This window comes from Salmo salar, chromosome ssa02 (genome assembly GCF_905237065.1).
Source record: "Salmo salar chromosome ssa02, Ssal_v3.1, whole genome shotgun sequence".
NCBI classification, from domain to species: Eukaryota; Metazoa; Chordata; class Actinopteri; order Salmoniformes; family Salmonidae; genus Salmo; species Salmo salar.
Genome location: NC_059443.1, coordinates 72,448,522 through 72,467,413, shown reverse-complemented (window position 1 = coordinate 72,467,413; position 18,892 = coordinate 72,448,522). Strand labels below are relative to the sequence as shown.

Here is an 18,892-nt window from a genome sequence, read left to right as displayed (position 1 = left end):
ACTGCCATCGGATGCGACAAAATCCCATTCAGCCGTGTTAAAGTTCAAACACTTGAATTAGACTGGTAGGCAGAAATCCCCTCATTCAAATGAAAACATGCCTTAGCCTAACATCAATGGTTTGACAGAGTCATTATTCTTGACCCTGAAAGAGCCTACACTGTCTAACTCTGTTTTGAACTTCTAACACAGCACAGATAACAAGGGGTTTGTCAATAGCAGCCTCTGATTTGTCAGCTCCTGCTGCAGTTACACCTCCATCAGCTCTGTGGATCCGGCCAACGCTGGTTGGCACGCGATCTGATTGAATGTTTGGCCGGGATTCAGTTAGACCGCGGGTTGTCAACAATGCCGCTTTTAAAGGCAATTTTCCGATTGAGCCGACATATGCAGCGTTCACTGTGAATGAGATCTCTACTACAAACACAAACGTCGCCTTTAAAAGCAGCATTGTCGACAACCCACTGTCAGATAGCTGGCTCAGACCCTGCTATGATGCACACCCCTCCTACCTGGGGTGTATTCAACACAAATAAGTGTTTCTATTGGACAAATTGGGGTAGGTCCCTCCACGTTTGGTTCCCAGGCTCGTAACGTAGCAGGAAACAAACAGAGACAGATGGCCCAGTGGTAGAGTAGTGGAGCTCAAAAAGGTCTTTATTGTGGAGAGCAGCAGGTATGTACACAGAGGGGTTGGGGGGGTTAGAGGCCACGATGATGAAGCTCAAGCTGCCTGGGCTTCCTCCACCCTCTTCTTCCTCATCTGCAGCCGTCGCTCCCGCTCATACTCCTTCATACGCATCACGTAGCTACACACACACACACACACACACAGACAGACAGAAGAGAGTGGATTTGATGGTAAAGGACCTCATATGGCAGTGCAACTACAACAAGTCTGACAACTCTATACACGTGTGACCATGCCATTTTGCACTTTAATCGAAAGCCACATGACCACTGTCAAATCAACTTCCTGTTCCCTCTAAGCTGTGCGCAGCCACTCACCTCCTCCAGGACAGCAGAACAGAAGAAATGCCAGCCAGACTCAGGAGATGGGACTTCACCCCCATTAGTTTGGACTATATTGATCAACTTTTCAACGCAACCAAACAAATCTTAACTTTGCAAGATTGAGTCTGATTTTGTTGTAGGCAGAGTCTCATGGAATGTAGGCCCGCATTGAACCCCACCTCTAGGTTACTGTAGGCCCGTATTGAACCCCACCTATAGGTTACTGTAGGCCCGCATTGAACCCCGCTATAGGTTACTGTAGGCCCGCATTGAACCCCACCTCTAGGTTACTGTAGGCCCGCATTGAACCCCACCTATAGGTTACTGTAGGCCCGCATTGAACCCCACCTATAGGTTACTGTAGGCCCGCATTGAACCCCACCTATAGGTTACTGTAGGCCCGCATTGAACCCCACCTATAGGTTACTGTAGGCCCGCATTGAACCCCACCTATAGGTTACTGTAGGCCCGCATTGAACCCCACCTATAGGTTACTGTAGGCCCGCATTGAACCCCACCTATAGGTTACTGTAGGCCCGCATTGAACCCCACCTATAGGTTACTGTAGGCCCGCATTGAACCCCACCTATAGGTTACTGTAGGCCCGCATTGAACCCCACCTATAGGTTACTGTAGGCCCGCATTGAACCCCACCTATAGGTTACTGTAGGCCCGCATTGAACCCCACCTATAGGTTACTGTAGGCCCGCATTGAACCCCACCTATAGGTTACTGTAGGCCCGCATTGAACCCCACCTATAGGTTACTGTAGGCCCGCATTGAACCCCACCTATAGGTTACTGTAGGCCCGCATTGAACCCCACCTATAGGTTACTGTAGGCCTGCATTGAACCCCACCTATAGGTTATATCATAGAAATCAAAAGCAATTTCCATGTGAAAATGTTCTGGGATTTTCTCTATTGGTAGGCCACTCTGATAGGACTACATTATGCCAAATAGCCTATTGGCTACTGTCTAAAAGTGATGGTACAGCCTATTGGCTACTGTCTAAAAGTGATGGTACAGCCTATTGGCTACTGTCTAAAAGTGATGGTACAGCCTATTGGCTACTGTCTAAAAGTAATGGTACAGCCTATTGGCTACTGTCTAAAAGTGATGGTACAGCCTATTGGCTACTGTCTAAAAGTGATGATACAGCCTATTGGCTACTGTCTAAAAGTGATGGTACAGCCTATTGGCTACTGTCTAAAAGTGATGGTACAGCCTCAGTGTTCACCAAACGCCCGCCGGAAGTTGCACAAAAAGTTAAAGTTTCTGCTCACAAGACCTGACTTTTGCTCGGTGCTCCAAAAAAATGACAGGGAACATTGGACATGACCCCAGTGGGATTTAAACAGGGAACATTGGACATGACCCCAGTGGGATTTAAACAGGGAACATTGGACATGACCCCAGTGGGATTTAAACTCAAAACCCTGGCTGGAATGCAACCATAAAGTGTGTCCAGGAAAGCCAGAAAGAAACTCCATGTGCTGCTAAACCTCGACCTACACCTAGAACCAGGCAGATACTTACTCCTGGTGCTCGCAGTAGTCCCAGTCGTGTCTCTCGTGTTTACAGGCCAGGAAGTTGGGCCAGTTGTCCCTCTTACACTTCATGAGCTTGATGAGGTGGTGGGCGCAGTAGTCTCTCTGGAGTACAGGTACCTGGGCCAGGTTCATCTGGGCCTGGGTGGCCACCATCTCTACCAGGGGGACAAGACAACATGTTACACCAGGGGTTAATGGGGGAGGCCAGCATCTCTACTAGGGGAACAAGATAACATGTTACACCAGGGGTTAATGGGGGGAGGCCACCATCTCTACCAGGGGGACAAGATAACATGTTACACCAGGGGTTAATGGGGGTGGCCACCATCTCTACCAGGGGAACAAGATAACATGTTACACCAGGGGTTAATGGGGGAGGCCACCATCTCTACCAGGGGGACAAGATAACATGTTACACCAGGGGTTAATGGGGGAGGCCACCATCTCTACCAGGGGGACAAGAAACATGTTACACCAGGAGTTAATGGGGGAGGCCACCATCTCTACCAGGGGGACAAGAAACATGTTACACCAGGGGTTAATGGGTGAGGCCATCATCTCTACCAGGGATACAAGATAACATGTTACACCAGGGGTTAATGGGGGGAGGCCACCATCTCTACCAGGGGAACAAGAAACATGTTACACCAGGGGTTAATGGGTGAGGCCATCATCTCTACTAGGGGACACACACACAAAATAAAAACTGTCAACAAAGAATGGACTAGGCTATGTCCTGAGATGTGTATAAGTGAAGCCTTGCATTTTCCGTAATGCATTATATATACATGCGACGAATGTGTGTACTGTTGGCAAGCAACTACTCTTTCACAGAGTAAGGAAAGGAGACGAGGAGAGGAAGAAATTGAATTATTGAGATGCACCTGGGATTTATGACTATGAATTTGACAGGACGGGAATATCTGTTCAAAACCATATTGCTGTCTGAACTGACAGTTTTATTAATTAAAATATAAACACTTTACACGAATGGAAAGGGGGCGAAATACTCAAGTTACATTTCATAGGGAACATATCATGCTAGCTAAATTTGGGTAACGTTAGCTAGCCACTACTAGTTGCAGTTAGTTTGCTAGCGGACTTTACTTTCCATGGACATGACAAGAAACATGTCAAGAGCCCACCAGCAGACACGTTGCAAACATACGGTCACATGTTCGGACCAAAACAGACTCAACAACACAAACCTCTCTCTTTCCTCTCATCGAAGCCGAATTCGGGGTCAAAGCCAAATGGTTTCGCAGGGTCAGGCTCGGTCTCCCTCTCGGTGATATACCGCCGCGCGAGGTGAGCTCCCATGGTGCTAACGGTATGTTTTTCAAAATGAAAATAAAAGAATCGGTGTTTCCTAAGACTCTGGGAGACAACTAACTCAAGATTGACAGAATAAATCTGCCATTCGGTCACCTCCACAAGACCCAACGAGCTACTTCCTTTCTGCAACGGAAATAAACAAGTCGAGCCGTCCTAGAGTGAAACACCTCCCCGGACATAGCACCATGCGTGACATTGGTTCCGCAACGCATACATTCCACCAAGCGCTGTCTCAGTATGTGTAGCCCATGTATCTGATGCTGTTTGGACCAAACGAGTATGACATGTTGCCACCGTAGCAGTTGATTGATTGATGCCAGCAAGCATTTCGCCTCCCTTGATAAAAAAATATATAAAATAATTGCTCAATCAGCATTGAGCTGAGTTCAAATGTGTGTTGTCCTAGCACAGCAAAACGCCCCCCAAGGGAGGCCAGTTTGGATTTGGTTTCACACCAATGAAATCACATCCAAAGAAATACCTAATTTATTTTTTATTTTTGCTAAATCTGCCCTTTTCTAAGTCATGGATAGAGATGGGGATTTGGACTAGTGGTTTTGACCTAATTCTCTGTACAGGCCAATGATTATCGGCCTTCCCTGTGACTCAGTTGGTAGAGCATGGTGTTTGCAACGCCAGTATGGTGTGTGCAACGCCAGGGTTGTGGGTTCGATTCCCACGGGGGGCCAGTACAAAGAAAATGCATGAAATGAAATGTATGCATTCACTACTGTAAGTCGCTCTGGATAAAAGCGTCTGCGAAATGACAAAAAAATAAATAAATTATGACGGCGATTCTTATCTAACCATAAATGCATATATTGTGCCACTGGGCTGAGATGATTGTTGCCCATGCGAGGAAGTCAAGCTAGCAAGCATTTTAGCTAGGTAGCCTATGACAACGAAAACTAAAATCATACTGTATGACAGAGCCATAGACAGTTTTTCCAAGATGAAAGAGAGGAGGATGGCATTGGTGTTCAACTAATATATATATTTTTTTTACTTGCACGCATACGCATGCACACACCCAGATCAAAATCAGTACCATGGACAGCCACATGATATTTAGCAACATTGATTTGGTATCTTTAAGTTTGTTTTCACTGTATTATAGCCTAGTTGATTTGATGACGTTTCAATGTTTAAGTTGAAATGGTGCTGGAATAGCGGAGGTAGTGCTGCTGTTGTCTTTGTGCTGACTTGAGGTAACTTCATGGTTCTAAATCAGTAGTGGTTTAGTAAACTGTACAAAACATGAACTTGCTGGACCATGCTGTATGTCATGTAACTGTTTGTTACATGCAATATTTGCTTTGTGGAATTCCCGTTCAAATATTTTTATTGCTTTGTGGAATTCGCTCGGACAGATGTTGCTCTCCGGTTATGTGATGAATCAAACAAATGTGTAGTTTCATTTATTTTCCGCCACTGTGTGACTGTTGTCATTTTGTTGTCATGGCCTTATTGTATGTCATGGTGGTGTATGAACAAATTGGTTATAAAGCAAACAACGCGATTATCACAACATATGGATTTTTTACTGGCTTGGCTTCCCCAGTGATTTCACCCATGCACCGCTACTGTGCCTCAGCATATGATACCCTCTGTACTACTCTAACCGTAGAAACCTCAACCTGCCTCTTTCACACCGGACATTTCTGATCCCCAGCCCCATGGGCACCCCTACAATTAACACATACCACTACTGTCCCCAATGCTACACATTCCTTTGTCTCATGCCCTTTTTCACATTTCTCACACCTAGGAACCTCCCTCCTACACACTGCTGCCACATGCCCAGAAGCTTGACACCTGTAACAACGTAATGGATTAGGCACAAAAGCTTGTACAGGATAACTTGTATATGCTGACATCACTTCGTCGGGCAATGACTCAACATCAAAACTCAAAAGGACAGACTATGACTCTTCTGTTACACCACTCACGCCACCCATTCTGCGTCGCACCAAACGACGAGCATCACAAGCACCGGGAATCTTCCCCTTTAGTTTGTCCACTTTCATATTTACCGCTACCCCAGTAATCACTCCTTTCAATGGTGTCCTTTTCTTTAGAGCAAAACAATTCACATCTCATGTCCCCATTCATGTAACACGGAGCGCCTGATCCCTCTGACCAGCAGAAACACAAACAATTATCACATGGCCACTTATGGTTACGTTCACCAATTCCACAGCACCCAACTCTGTTTTCACCCACCCTGAAATCACATATGGATCAGCCAAAAGGCAGAGGTCCACTTTCTACAAACATTTCACTCCTATCATCACAGACTCATCTTTATCCTGACCATCGATGCAAGCCTCAGGCTCCGAGAACTTCACCACACCGGCCACCTCCTATAATTCACACTAATTCACTTCCATTTCTCTTCCTGTCTTCGATCCGGCTTACTGCTCACGCTGCTTATACTTTCTACCATTCTTCGACAAACCATCTCCCTTCTTTTGCCATCTTCAACCAATTCAAGCTCACCCTCTTCCTCCCTCACCCTCTTCCCTCCCTCACCCACTTCCCTCCCCTCACCCTCTTCCACCTCCTCTGCCTCTCTTTTCCCTCCATTCCTTTCCTCTTCCGTATTCGTCTCCTTATGATCATTTTTTACTCAATCTTGCCCTCTCAAGGGACCCCCCCCCAGTAACCTAGTCTACTGTTTACAGTAGCTTCTTCTATTAACAATGAAAATGGATGGATATTATTATGTGACAGTTGTTTTAATAGCAAAACACTCAATTGATTACATTTCAGATTTTAATCAGCATTCCTTCCATGATGACCAGCTCAAACACGACAACAACAATCATCATTCACAGTTATATTCATTGTACTTTGACCATCCAGCTTTTACAAATGATTCTTCCAAGAAAAAACAAACGGACTCTCGATTCCTCAAATGCAGCAGTTGTTATGACGCACCAGTTGTTATGACGCACCAGTTGTTATGACGCACCAGTTATTATGACGCACCAGTTATTATGATGCAGCAGTTATTATGAGAAACGTTTAAGACTACACTAAGCTAAGAAGCAGAAACGTTATGTGCTGTTAAAAGTTATTCTGTCCATATTTGATTCCCACAACAATCTAATTGATCCAGAGTTCCACATCATATGCAGGCAGGTGTGGTAGAGGTGATAGTCTCCAGGATTACAAGTCTTTCTTCTCACTGGTAGAGGTCGTCCTCTACCTCGTCTCTGAACTGTCCCCCTGACCCCGACCCCCGACCCTTGACCTCCGGACTGAGAGCCAGAGGGGAACCTGAGGAGAGAGAGAGGTCAGTGTAAGAGAAGGTTGTGTGTGTGTGTGTGTGTGTGTGTGTGTGTGTGTGTGTGTGTGTGTGTGTGTGTGTGTGTGTGTGTGTGTGTGTGTGTGTGTGTGTGTGTGTGTGTGTGTGTGTGTGTGTGTGTGCGCGCATCAGCCCAGTACATACCTGAAGTTCCCAAAGCCTCTGCTCTGCTGTAGTGTCTGGGCGAACATCTCATACTTCCTGATATCGTTGTCGCTGACGGAGCGCCGGGCAAACCTCATGGCCTCCTCAAAGTGATCCTTCCTGATCTCTGGAACAGGGTCACAGTCCTCATCCTGGAGAGAGAGAGGAGGAGAGGGGAGAGTGGGGGGAGGGGCAGAAAGACAGAGCGAGGGGAAAGGGGAGACAGAGAGAGAGAGAGGGCAGGAGAGAGAGGTTGGATGGGTGTGAAGTTACATAATATTGGTGTATTGGTTCGGTGTGTGTGTGCTTTGTGTATACAAGGTTTAATGTGTGAGGTAGACAGTGTGTGAAATACAGTGTGTGATGTACTGTATGTGAGATGCAGTGTTGGTTGTGTAACAGCTGGGAGCGTTGTCTGTCTGTCTGTCTGTCTGTCTGTCTGTCTGTCTGTCTGTCTGTCTGTCTGTCTGTCTGTCTGTCTGTCTGTCTGTCTGTCTGTCTGTCTGTCTGTCTGTCTGTCTGTCTGTCTGTCTGTCTGTCTGTCTGTCTGTCTGTCTGTCTGTCTGTCTGTCTGTCTGTCTGTCTGTCTGTTAGATATATGGTATTGCAGTGTTGGTGGTGTAACAGCAGGCTGTCTGTCCGTCCGTCCGTCCGTCCGTCTCACCATGGCGGTGCCTGGGTGGGTCTGCCTCTGGCGCTCTGCTTTGATCTCAGCCTCTATGGCCTCTCTGATGGCCAGCTTACAGGCCCTCTGGCAGATCTCTGTCAGGTCGGCCCCACTGAAACCCTGGGTGATACCAGACAGGTAGGGCAGGTCTACATCCTGGTGTGTGTGTGTGTCGTTGTGAGAGGAGAAGGGGGAGAGAGAGAGGAAGAAAGGGGAGACAGACAAAAATACTTCATTATTATTATCATCATCATGGTGTGCCTGTGTGTGTCTATGTGTGTGTGTGTGTGTCTATGTGTGTCTATGTGTGTGTGTCTATGTGTGTTTGTCTATGTGTGTTTGTCTATGTGTGTGTGACTATGTGTGTGTGTCTATGTGTGTGTGTGTGTGTCTATGTGTGTATGTGTGTCTATGCGTGTGTGTGTCTATGTGTCTATGTGTGTGTGTGTCTATGTATGCGTGTCCATGTGTGTGTGTGTGTGTGTGTACTGACTCTGGCGATGGGGGACTTGCGTAGGTTGGCGTTGAGGATGGCGGTACGGGAGGCTGTGTCTGGTAGAGGGATGTAGATGAGCTGATCCAGCCTCCCTGGACGGAGGATAGCAGAGTCTATTATATCAGGTCTGGAGGGGGAGGATAACAGAGTCTATTATATCAGGTCTGGAGGGGAGGATAACAGAGTCTATTATATCAGGTCTGGAGGGGGAGGATAGCAGAGTCTATTATATCAGGTCTGGAGGGGGGAGGATAACAGAGTCTATTATATCAGGTCTGGAGGGGGAGGATAACAGAGTCTATTATATCAGGTCTGGAGGGGGGAGGATAACAGAGTCTATTATATCAGGTCTGGAGGGGGGAGGATAACAGAGTCTATTATATCAGGTCTGGAGGGGGGAGGATAACAGAGTCTATTATATCAGGTCTGGAGGGGGAGGATAACAGAGTCTATTATATCAGGTCTGGAGGGGGGAGGATAACAGAGTCTATTATATCAGGTCTGGAGGGGGAGGATAACAGAGTCTATTATATCAGGTCTGGAGGATAACAGAGTCTATTATATCAGGTCTGGAGGGGGGAGGATAGCAGAGTCTATTATATCAGGTCTGGAGGGGGAGGATAGCAGAGTCTATTATATCAGGTCTGGAGGATAACAGAGTCTATTATATCAGGTCTGGAGGGGGGAGGATAGCAGAGTCTATTATATCAGGTCTGGAGGATAACAGAGTCTATTATATCAGGTCTGGAGGATAACAGAGTCTATTATATCAGGTCTGGAGGGGGAGGATAGCAGAGTCTATTATATCAGGTCTGGAGGATAACAGAGTCTATTATATCAGGTCTGGAGGGGGAGGATAGCAGAGTCTATTATATCAGGTCTGGAGGATAACAGAGTCTATTATATCAGGTCTGGAGGGGGAGGATAACAGAGTCTATTATATCAGGTCTGGAGGGGGAGGATAACAGAGTCTATTATAAAGACCCCCCACATCCCTCTACCTGTTGGTAGCTCCTATAATAAAGACCCCCCCACATCCCTCTACCTGTTGGTAGCTCCTATAATAAAGACCCCCCCACATCCCTCTACCTGTTGGTAGCTCCTATAATAAAGACCCCCCCACATCCCTCTACCTGTTGGTAGCTCCTATAATAAAGACCCCCCACATCCCTCTACCTGTTGGTAGCTCCTATAATAAAGACCCCCCCACATCTCTCTACCTGTTGGTAGCTCCTATAATAAAGACCCCCCCACATCTCTCTACCTGTTGGTAGCTCCTATAATAAAGACGTTCTTCTTGTTGGACATTCCGTCCATCTCCGTGAGGATCTGGTTGATGACCCTGTCGGCCGCGCCCCCTGCGTCCCCGGCTCCGCCCCCTCTGGACTTGGCGATGGAGTCCAGCTCGTCAAAGAACAGGATGCAGGGGGCCGCCTGTCTGGCCTGGGGTTAGAGGTCAGAGGTCAGGGGTTAGGAGGTTAGGAAAGAACAGGATGCAGGGGCTTCCTGTCTGGCCTGGGGTTAGAGGTCAGAGGTCAGGGGTTAGGAGGTTAGGAAAGAACAGGATGCAGGATGCCACCTGTCTGGCCAGAGGTCAGAGATCAGGGGTTAGGAAAGAACAGGATGCCACCTGTCTGGCCGGAGGTCAGAGGTCAGAGGTCAGGGGTTAGGAAAGAACAGGATGCCACCTGTCTGGCCGGAGGTCAGAGGTCAGAGATCAGGGGTTAGGAAAGAACAGGATGCCACCTGTCTGGCCGGAGGTCAGAGGTCAGAGGTCAGGAATGTATTTGTCTAGATGATCTACGTCACTACTATGTCAGGCTACATAATCGTCGATGATGTCCCTGATGTTGGTTTCTGACTCTGCAAACCACATAGCTATGTCACTTATGTCAGGCTATGTCACTGCTACGTCAGGCTATGCCACTGCCATGTGGTACCTTGTCGAAGACGTCCCTGACATTAGCCTCTGACTCGCCAAACCACATGGTGAGCAGCTCAGGTCCCTTGATGGAGATGAAGTTGGCCTGGCACTCGTTAGCGATCGCCTTGGCTAGCAGGGTCTTTCCACAGCCTGGGAAGAGAGAGAGACAGGATGTGTGTGTGTGTGTGTGTGTGTGTGTGTGTGTGTGTGTGTGTGTGTGTGTGTGTGTGTGTGTGTGTGTGTGTGTGTGTGTGTGTGTGTGTGTGTGTGTGTGTGTACTGCATATGTGCTCTGACCTGGAGGTCCATAGAATAGCACGCCTCGTGACGGGGGTCATACCGAACTTCAGGAACTTATCTGGGTACTCCACCGGATACTGGGAGAGAGGGGGAGGAGAGAGAGGGTGGGAGGAGAGAGAGGGTGGGAGGGGGAGAGGAGGGAGGGAGGTGGGGAGGTGGGGAGGGAGGGAGGGAGGGTGGGTCAAGGAAAGCACTTAGACAAAACTGACCAATAGAGACAACTTCATACTCTTCCACATCCACAACACCTAGGCCTATCCATCACAACACACACCATGAAGGTTCAGACAGTGAGTGGCTGTTATATGGACTCTGACCACAATATCAGCCATGTCCTGTTGAATCAGAACTGTTGTTTTCAGCCATTAGTCTTTACTGCCTTTACTCAGCTGCTATGGCTACAGAGGTGTGTGTCTTGCCTGTTAAGATACTGGTGTGTGTGTGTGTTACCTGTTAAGATACTGGTGTGTGTGTGTCTTACCTGTTGAGAAACAGGTGTGTGTGTGTGTGTGTTACGTGATAAGATACAGGTGTGTGTGTTACCTGTTGAGATGCAGGTGTGTGTGTGTCTTACCTGTTGAGATACAGGTGTGTGTGTGTGTGTGTTACCTGTAGAGATACAGGTGTGTGTGTTACCTGTTGAGATACAGGTGTGTGTGTGTGTTACCTGTAGAGATACAGGTGTGTGTGTGTGTGTTACCTGTAGAGATACAGGTGTGTGTGTTACCTGTAGAGATACAGGTGTGTGTGTTACCTGTAGAGATACAGGTGTGTGTGTAACCTGTAGAGATACAGGTGTGTGTGTTACCTGTAGAGATACAGGTGTGTGTGTAACCTGTAGAGATGCAGGTGCGTGTATTACCTGTAGAGATACAGGTGTGTGTGTTACCTGTGGAGGTACAGGTGTGTGTGTGTAACCTGTAGAGATACAGGTGTGTGTGTGTTACCTGTAGAGATACAGGTGTGTGTGTTACCTGTAGAGATACAGGTGTGTGTGTGTGTGTAACCTGTAGAGATACAGGTGTGTGTGTGTGTGTAACCTGTAGAGATACAGGTGTGTGTGTGTGTAACCTGTAGAGATACAGGTGTGTGTGTGTGTAACCTGTAGAGATACAGGTGTGTGTGGGTGTAACCTGTAGAGATACAGGTGTGTGTGTGTGTAACCTGTAGAGATACAGGTGTGTGTGTAACCTGTAGAGATACAGGTGTGTGTGTGTGTTACCTGTAGAGATACAGGTGTGTGTGTGTTACCTGTAGAGATACAGGTGTGTGTGTGTAACCTGTAGAGATACAGGGTGTGTGTGTAACCTGTAGAGATACAGGTGTGTGTGTGTGTGTAACCTGTAGAGATACAGGTGTGTGTGTGTGTGTTACCTGTAGAGATACAGGTGTGTGTGTGTGTTACCTGTAGAGATACAGGTGTGTGTGTTACCTGTAGAGATACAGGTGTGTGTGTGTGTTACCTGTAGAGATACAGGTGTGTGTGTTACCTGTAGAGATACAGGTGTGTGTGTGTTACCTGTAGAGATACAGGTGTGTGTGTGTTACCTGTAGAGATACAGGTGTGTGTGTAACCTGTAGAGATACAGGTGTGTGTGTGTTACCTGTAGAGATACAGGTGTGTGTGTGTTACCTGTAGAGATACAGGTGTGTGTGTGTTACCTGTAGAGATACAGGTGTGTGTGTGTTACCTGTAGAGATACAGGTGTGTGTGTGTAACCTGTAGAGATACAGGTGTGTGTGTGTAACCTGTAGAGATACAGGTGTGTGTGTGTGTGTAACCTGTAGAGATACAGGTGTGTGTGTGTGTGTTACCTGTAGAGATACAGGTGTGTGTGTGTGTTACCTGTAGAGATACAGGTGTGTGTGTTACCTGTAGAGATACAGGTGTGTGTGTGTGTGTTACCTGTAGAGATACAGGTGTGTGTGTTACCTGTAGAGATACAGGTGTGTGTGTGTTACCTGTAGAGATACAGGTGTGTGTGTGTTACCTGTAGAGATACAGGTGTGTGTGTAACCTGTAGAGATACAGGTGTGTGTGTGTTACCTGTAGAGATACAGGTGTGTGTGTGTTACCTGTAGAGATACAGGTGTGTGTGTGTTACCTGTAGAGATACAGGTGTGTGTGTGTGGGTTACCTGTAGAGATGCAGGTGTGTGTGTGTGTTACCTGTACTAGTTCCTGCAGTTCTCTCTTGACCTCTCCCAGTCCTCCTATATCCTCCCAGTTAACATTAGGAACCTCCACTACTGTTTCCCTCAGAGCTGACGGGTTACTCTGCCCCAACGCCCACTGGAGGGAGAGAGGAGGAGGGGGGAGGGAGGGAGGGAGGAGGGAAGTAGTGAGGGAGGGAGGGAGGGAGGGAGGGAGGGAGGGAGGGAGGGAGGGAGGGAGGGAGATGGACAATGAGATGAGCAGGTCTATAGTGTGTGTGTGTGTGTGTGTGTGTGTGTGTGTGTGTGTGTGTGTGTGTGTGTGTGTGTGTGTGTGTGTGTGTGTGTGTGTGTGTGTGTGTGTGTGTGTGTGTTGCTGCCACTAACCCTGAAGTCATCGTTGGTAACTGCCAGTGAGTTGAGCAGTTCAGCATCAATGGTGTCGTCCTCCAGGTCAATCAGGGTCATCTTCTTCCTGATGGCCTGTAGAGCCGCCTCAGAACACAGAGCTGCCAGGTCTGACCCCACATGGCCATGCGCATCCATGGAAACCTACCAGGAAGCACAGTACAATGAATAGAACTTTATTGTCCCAACTTCACTGGCACAAAACAGTCCCCAGTCATGGCACCCTATTCTCTATATAGTGCACTACTTTAGACCAGAAGCATATTCCCTATATAGTGCACTACTTTAGACCAGAGCCCTATTCCCTATATAGTGCACTACTTTAGACCAGAGCCCTATTCCCTATATAGTGCACTACTTTTGACCTCCCCCTCTCCTCCGCATCTCTCCCCCTCCCCCTCCCCCATCTCTCCCCCTCCTCCCCAGTCCTCTCCCCTCCCCATCTCTGCCCCCTCCCCTTGTCCTCTCCCCTCCCCTCCCCATCTCTCCCCCTCCTCCCCGTGTCCTCTCCCCTCCCCTCCCCATCTCTCCCCCTCCTCCCGTTGTCCTCTCCTCCCCATCTCTCTCCCCTCCCCATCTCTCCCCCTCCCCCTCCCCATCTCTCCCCCTCCTCACCCTCTCCAGGTCCACGTCATCAGATAGTTTCATGTTCTTGGTGTGAATCTGCAGTATCTCCAGTCTACCAGTGGAGTCTGGGATGCCGATGTCTATCTCTCTGTCAAACCTGCCTGAGTTACACAGAGACGGGTGTTAACTAGTGTGTGTGTGTGTGTGTGTGTGTGTGTGTGTGTGTGTGTGTGTGTGTGTGTGTGTGTGTGTGAGTGTGTGTCTCTCTAACCGAAGCGTCTCAGGGCAGGGTCGATGCTGTTGGGTCTGTTGGTGGCTGCCATGACGATAACGTGAGTTCTCTGCTTCAGTCCATCCATCAGGGTGAGGAGCTGTGATACGATTCGCCTCTCCACCTCCCCATGGGTCTGATCACACACACGCACACACACACACCACAGAGTTATCACACAAACATACACACACACACACACACACACACACACACACACACACACACACACACACACACACACACACACACACACACACACACACACACACACACAAAGTTATCACACAAACATACATACGCACACACAGTCGTCGTCCCCCCCCCACACACACAAAGTTATCATACACACAATCATGTATGCAAGCACGAACAGTTGTCACACACACACAAACACACAGTAGTGTAAAGTACTTAAGTAAAAATCATTTAAAGTACTACTTAATTATTATTGGGGGGTGTCTGTACTTTACTTTACTATTTATATTTTTGCCAACTTTTACTTCACTACATTCCTAAATAAAAGTATGTACGTTTTACACCATACATTTCCCCTGACACCCAAAAGTACACGTTACGTTTTGAATGCCTAGCAAGACAGGAAAATGGTCCAATTCACACACTTATCAAGAGAACATCCCTGGTCATCCCTACTGCCTCTGATCTGGCCGACTCACTAAACACAAATGTTTGGTTTATAAATGATGTCTGAATGTTGGAGTGTGACCCTGGCTATTCGTAAATGAATAAAAACAAGAAAATCATGGCGTCTGGTTTAATATAAGGAAGATGAAATGGTTTGTAATTTTACTTTTGATACTTAAGTACATTTTATCAATTCCATTTACTTTTCATAATTAAGAATATTTAAAACCAAATATGTTTTTTCTTTTACTCATTTAGTATTTTACTGGGTGATTTTCACTTTTACTGGAGTCATTTTCTATTAAGGTGTCTATACTTTTACTCAAGTATGACAATTGAATACGTTTTCCACCACTGCACACACACAGTTATAACACACACACACACACAGTTATAAACACACACAGTTATAACACACACACACACACACACACACAGTTATAACACACACACAGTTATAACACACACACACACACACAGTTATAACACACAAACACACACAGTTATAAACACACACAGTTATAACACACACACAGTTATAACACACACACAGTTATAACACACACACAGTTATAACACACACACACACACACACACACACACACACACACACACACACACACACACACACACACACACACACACACACACAAACAGTTATAAACACACACACAGTTATAAACACACACAGTTATAACACAAACACAAACAAAGTTATCATACACACACAAACACACACACACGTGCACAAGCCCGCAGGCACATGAACACACAGTTATCACACACATAATCATGTACGCAGGCACACACAGTTATCACACACAGTTATCACACACATAATCATGTACGCAGGAACACACTGTTATCACACACGCTTTTCTTTCTCCCAACTTGTATTCTACTGTTCTTCTCTCTCCCCCTTTCCCTCCCTCCTCACCTTCTCTCTCTTAGGAGCGATAGAATCCAGTCTTTCCCTCCCTCCTCACCTTCTCTCTCTTAGGAGCGATAGAATCCAGTCTTTCTCTCCCTCCTCACCTTCTCTCTCTTAGGAGCGATAGAATCCAGTTCATCTATGAAGATAATGGCGGGAGAGTTTTTCTCTGCCTCCTCGAAGGCTTTCCTCAGGTTGCTCTCTGACTCCCCGGCCATCTTACTCATGATCTCAGGACCTGGGGACACAATACAGCGTAACACACAGGAGACAGAGAAGACAGAATGAAGATAATCCCCCGAACCAAAATGTGCTTTCCATCCTACCTAACAGCAAGACTGGTAGAGGGAGTTAGAATACATTATGACCTATGAATAGACTGGTAGAGGGAGTTAGAATACATTATGACCTATGAATAGACAGAGAGGGAGTTAGAATACGATATGACCTATGAATAGATTGGTAGAGGGAGTTAGAATACATTATGACCTATGAATAGACTGGTAGAGGGAGTTAGAATACATTATGACCTATGAATAGACAGAGAGGGAGTTAGAATACGATATGACCTATGAATAGATTGGTAGAGGGAGTTAGAATACATTATGACCTATGAATAGACTGGTAGAGGGAGTTAGAATACGTTATGACCTATGAATAGACAGAGAGGGAGTTAGAATACGTTATGACCTATGAATATACTGGTAGAGGGAGTTAGAATACGTTATGACCTATGAATAGACTGGTAGAGGGAGTTAGAATACGTTATGACCTATGAATAGACTGGTAGAGGGAGTTAGAATACGATATGACCTATGAATAGATTGGTAGAGGGAGTTAGAATACGTTATGACCTATGAATAGACTGGTAGAAGGAGTTAGAATACATTATGACCTATGAATAGACTGGTAGAGGGAGTTAGAATACGTTATGACCTATGAATAGACAGAGAGGGGAGTTAGAATACGTTATGACCTATGAATAGACAGAGAGGGAGTTAGAATACGTTATGACCTATGAATAGACTGGTAGAGGGAGTTAGAATACGTTATGACCTATGAATAGACAGAGAGGGAGTTAGAATACGTTACGACCTATGAATAGACTTGGTAGAGGGAGTTTGAATACGTTATGACCTATGAATAGACAGAGAGGGAGTTAGAATAATGCTATGACCTATGAATAGACAAGAGGGAGTTAGAATAATGCTAATGCACCTATGAACAGACTGGTAGAGGAGTTTGGCACGTTTATGACCTATGAATAGACAGAGAGGGAGTTAGAATACGTTATGACCTATGAATAGACAGAGAGGGAGTTAGAATACGTTATGACCTATGAATAGACAGAGAGGGAGTTAGAATACATTATGACCTATGAATAGACAGAGAGGGAGTTAGAATACGTTATGACCTATGAATAGACAGAGAGGGAGTTAGAATACGTTATGACCTATGAATAGACAGAGAGGGAGTTAGAATACGTTATGACCTATGAATAGACTGGTAGAGGGAGTTAGAATACATTATGACCTATGAATAGACTGGGTTAGAATACATTATGACCTATGAATAGACAGAGAGGGAGTTAGAATACGTTATGACCTATGAATAGACAGAGAGGGAGTTAGAATACATTATGACCTATGAATAGACTGGTAGAGGGAGTTAGAATACGTTATGGCCTATGAATAGACTGGTAGAGGGAGTTAGAATACGTTATGACCTATGAATAGACAGAGAGGGAGTTAGAATACGTTATGACCTATGAATAGACAGAGAGGGAGTTAGAATACGTTATGACCTATGAATAGACTGGTAGAGGGAGTTAGAATACGTTATGACCTATGAATAGACTGGTAGAGGGAGTTAGAATACGTTATGACCTATGAATAGACAGAGAGGGGAGTTAGAATACGTTATGACCTATGAATAGACAGAGAGGGAGTTAGAATACATTATGACCTATGAATAGACTGGTAGAGGGAGTTAGAATACATTATGACCTATGAATAGACTGGGTTAGAATACGTTATGACCTATGAATAGACTGGGTTAGAATACGTTATGACCTATGAATAGACTGGGTTAGAATACATTATGACCTATGAATAGACTGGGTTAGAATACGTTATGACCTATGAATAGACTGGTAGAGGGAGTTAGAATACATTATGACCTATGAATAGACAGAGAGGGAGATAGAATACGTTATGACCTATGAATAGACAGAGAGGGAGTTAGAATACGTTATGACCTATGAATAGACTGGTAGAGGGAGTTAGAATACGTTATGACCTATGAATAGACTGGTAGAGGGAGTTAGAATACATTATGACCTATGAATAGACTGGTAGAGGGAGTTAGAATACGTTATGACCTATGAATAGACTGGGTTAGAATACGTTATGACCTATGAATAGACTGGTAGAGGGAGTTAGAATACATTATGACCTATGAATAGACTGGGTTAGAATACGTTATGACCTATGAATAGACTGGTAGAGGGAGTTAGAATACATTATGACCTATGAATAGACAGAGAGGGAGATAGAATACGTTATGACCTATGAATAGACAGAGAGGGAGTTAGAATACGTTATGACCTATGAATAGACTGGTAGAGGGAGTTAGAATACGTTATGACCTATGAATAGACTGGTAGAGGGAGTTAGAATACGTTATGACCTATGAATAGACTGGTAGAGGGAGTTAGAATACATTATGACCTATGAATAGACTGGTAGAGGGAGTTAGAATACGTTATGACCTATGAATAGACTGGTAGAGGGAGTTAGCATACGTTATGACCTATGAATAGACTGGTATAGGGAGTTAGAATACGTTATGACCTATGAATAGACAGAGAGGGAGTTAGAATACGTTATGACCTATGAATAGACTGGGAGGGAGTTAGAATACGTTATGACCTATGAATAGACTGGTAGAGGGAGTTAGAATACATTATGACCTATGAATAGACTGGGTTAGAATACGTTATGACCTATGAATAGACTGGGTTAGAATACGTTATGACCTATGAATAGACTGGGTTAGAATACATTATGACCTATGAATAGACTGGGTTAGAATACGTTATGACCTATGAATAGACTGGTAGAGGGAGTTAGAATACATTATGACCTATGAATAGACAGAGAGGGAGATAGAATACG

General features: G+C 45.7%; 1 protein-coding gene and 1 pseudogene across 1 annotated transcript; both read right to left on the bottom strand.

The window, feature by feature from the left end:
• Positions 1 to 631: 631 nt before the first annotated feature.
• LOC106591659 (NADH dehydrogenase [ubiquinone] 1 beta subcomplex subunit 7) lies at positions 632 to 4,056 on the bottom strand. Its single transcript, XM_014182884.2, has 3 exons — positions 3,775 to 4,056; positions 2,553 to 2,721; positions 632 to 809 (listed from the first exon to the last, which is right to left on the bottom strand). The coding sequence occupies exons 1-3, from the start codon at positions 3,884 to 3,886 to the stop codon at positions 725 to 727; spliced, it is 366 nt and encodes a 121-aa protein (XP_014038359.1). The 5' UTR covers positions 3,887 to 4,056; the 3' UTR covers positions 632 to 724.
• Positions 4,057 to 6,620: 2,564 nt separating this feature from the next.
• LOC123730947 (transitional endoplasmic reticulum ATPase-like) lies at positions 6,621 to 15,975 on the bottom strand (annotated as a pseudogene).
• Positions 15,976 to 18,892: the final 2,917 nt, after the last annotated feature.

Excerpts from the sequence above, each read along its gene's own strand:
- LOC106591659 (XM_014182884.2), bottom strand. The coding sequence starts at position 3,886 with ATGGGAGCTCACCTCGCGCGGCGGTATATCACCGAGAGGGAGACCGAG. Across the intron at positions 2,722-3,774 it reads CGATGAGAGGAAAGAGAGAG|AGATGGTGGCCACCCAGGCC; the intron begins GTTTGTGTTGTT and ends TCCCCCTGGTAG. Across the intron at positions 810-2,552 it reads GACTACTGCGAGCACCAGGA|CTACGTGATGCGTATGAAGG; the intron begins GTAAGTATCTGC and ends GTGTGTGTGTAG.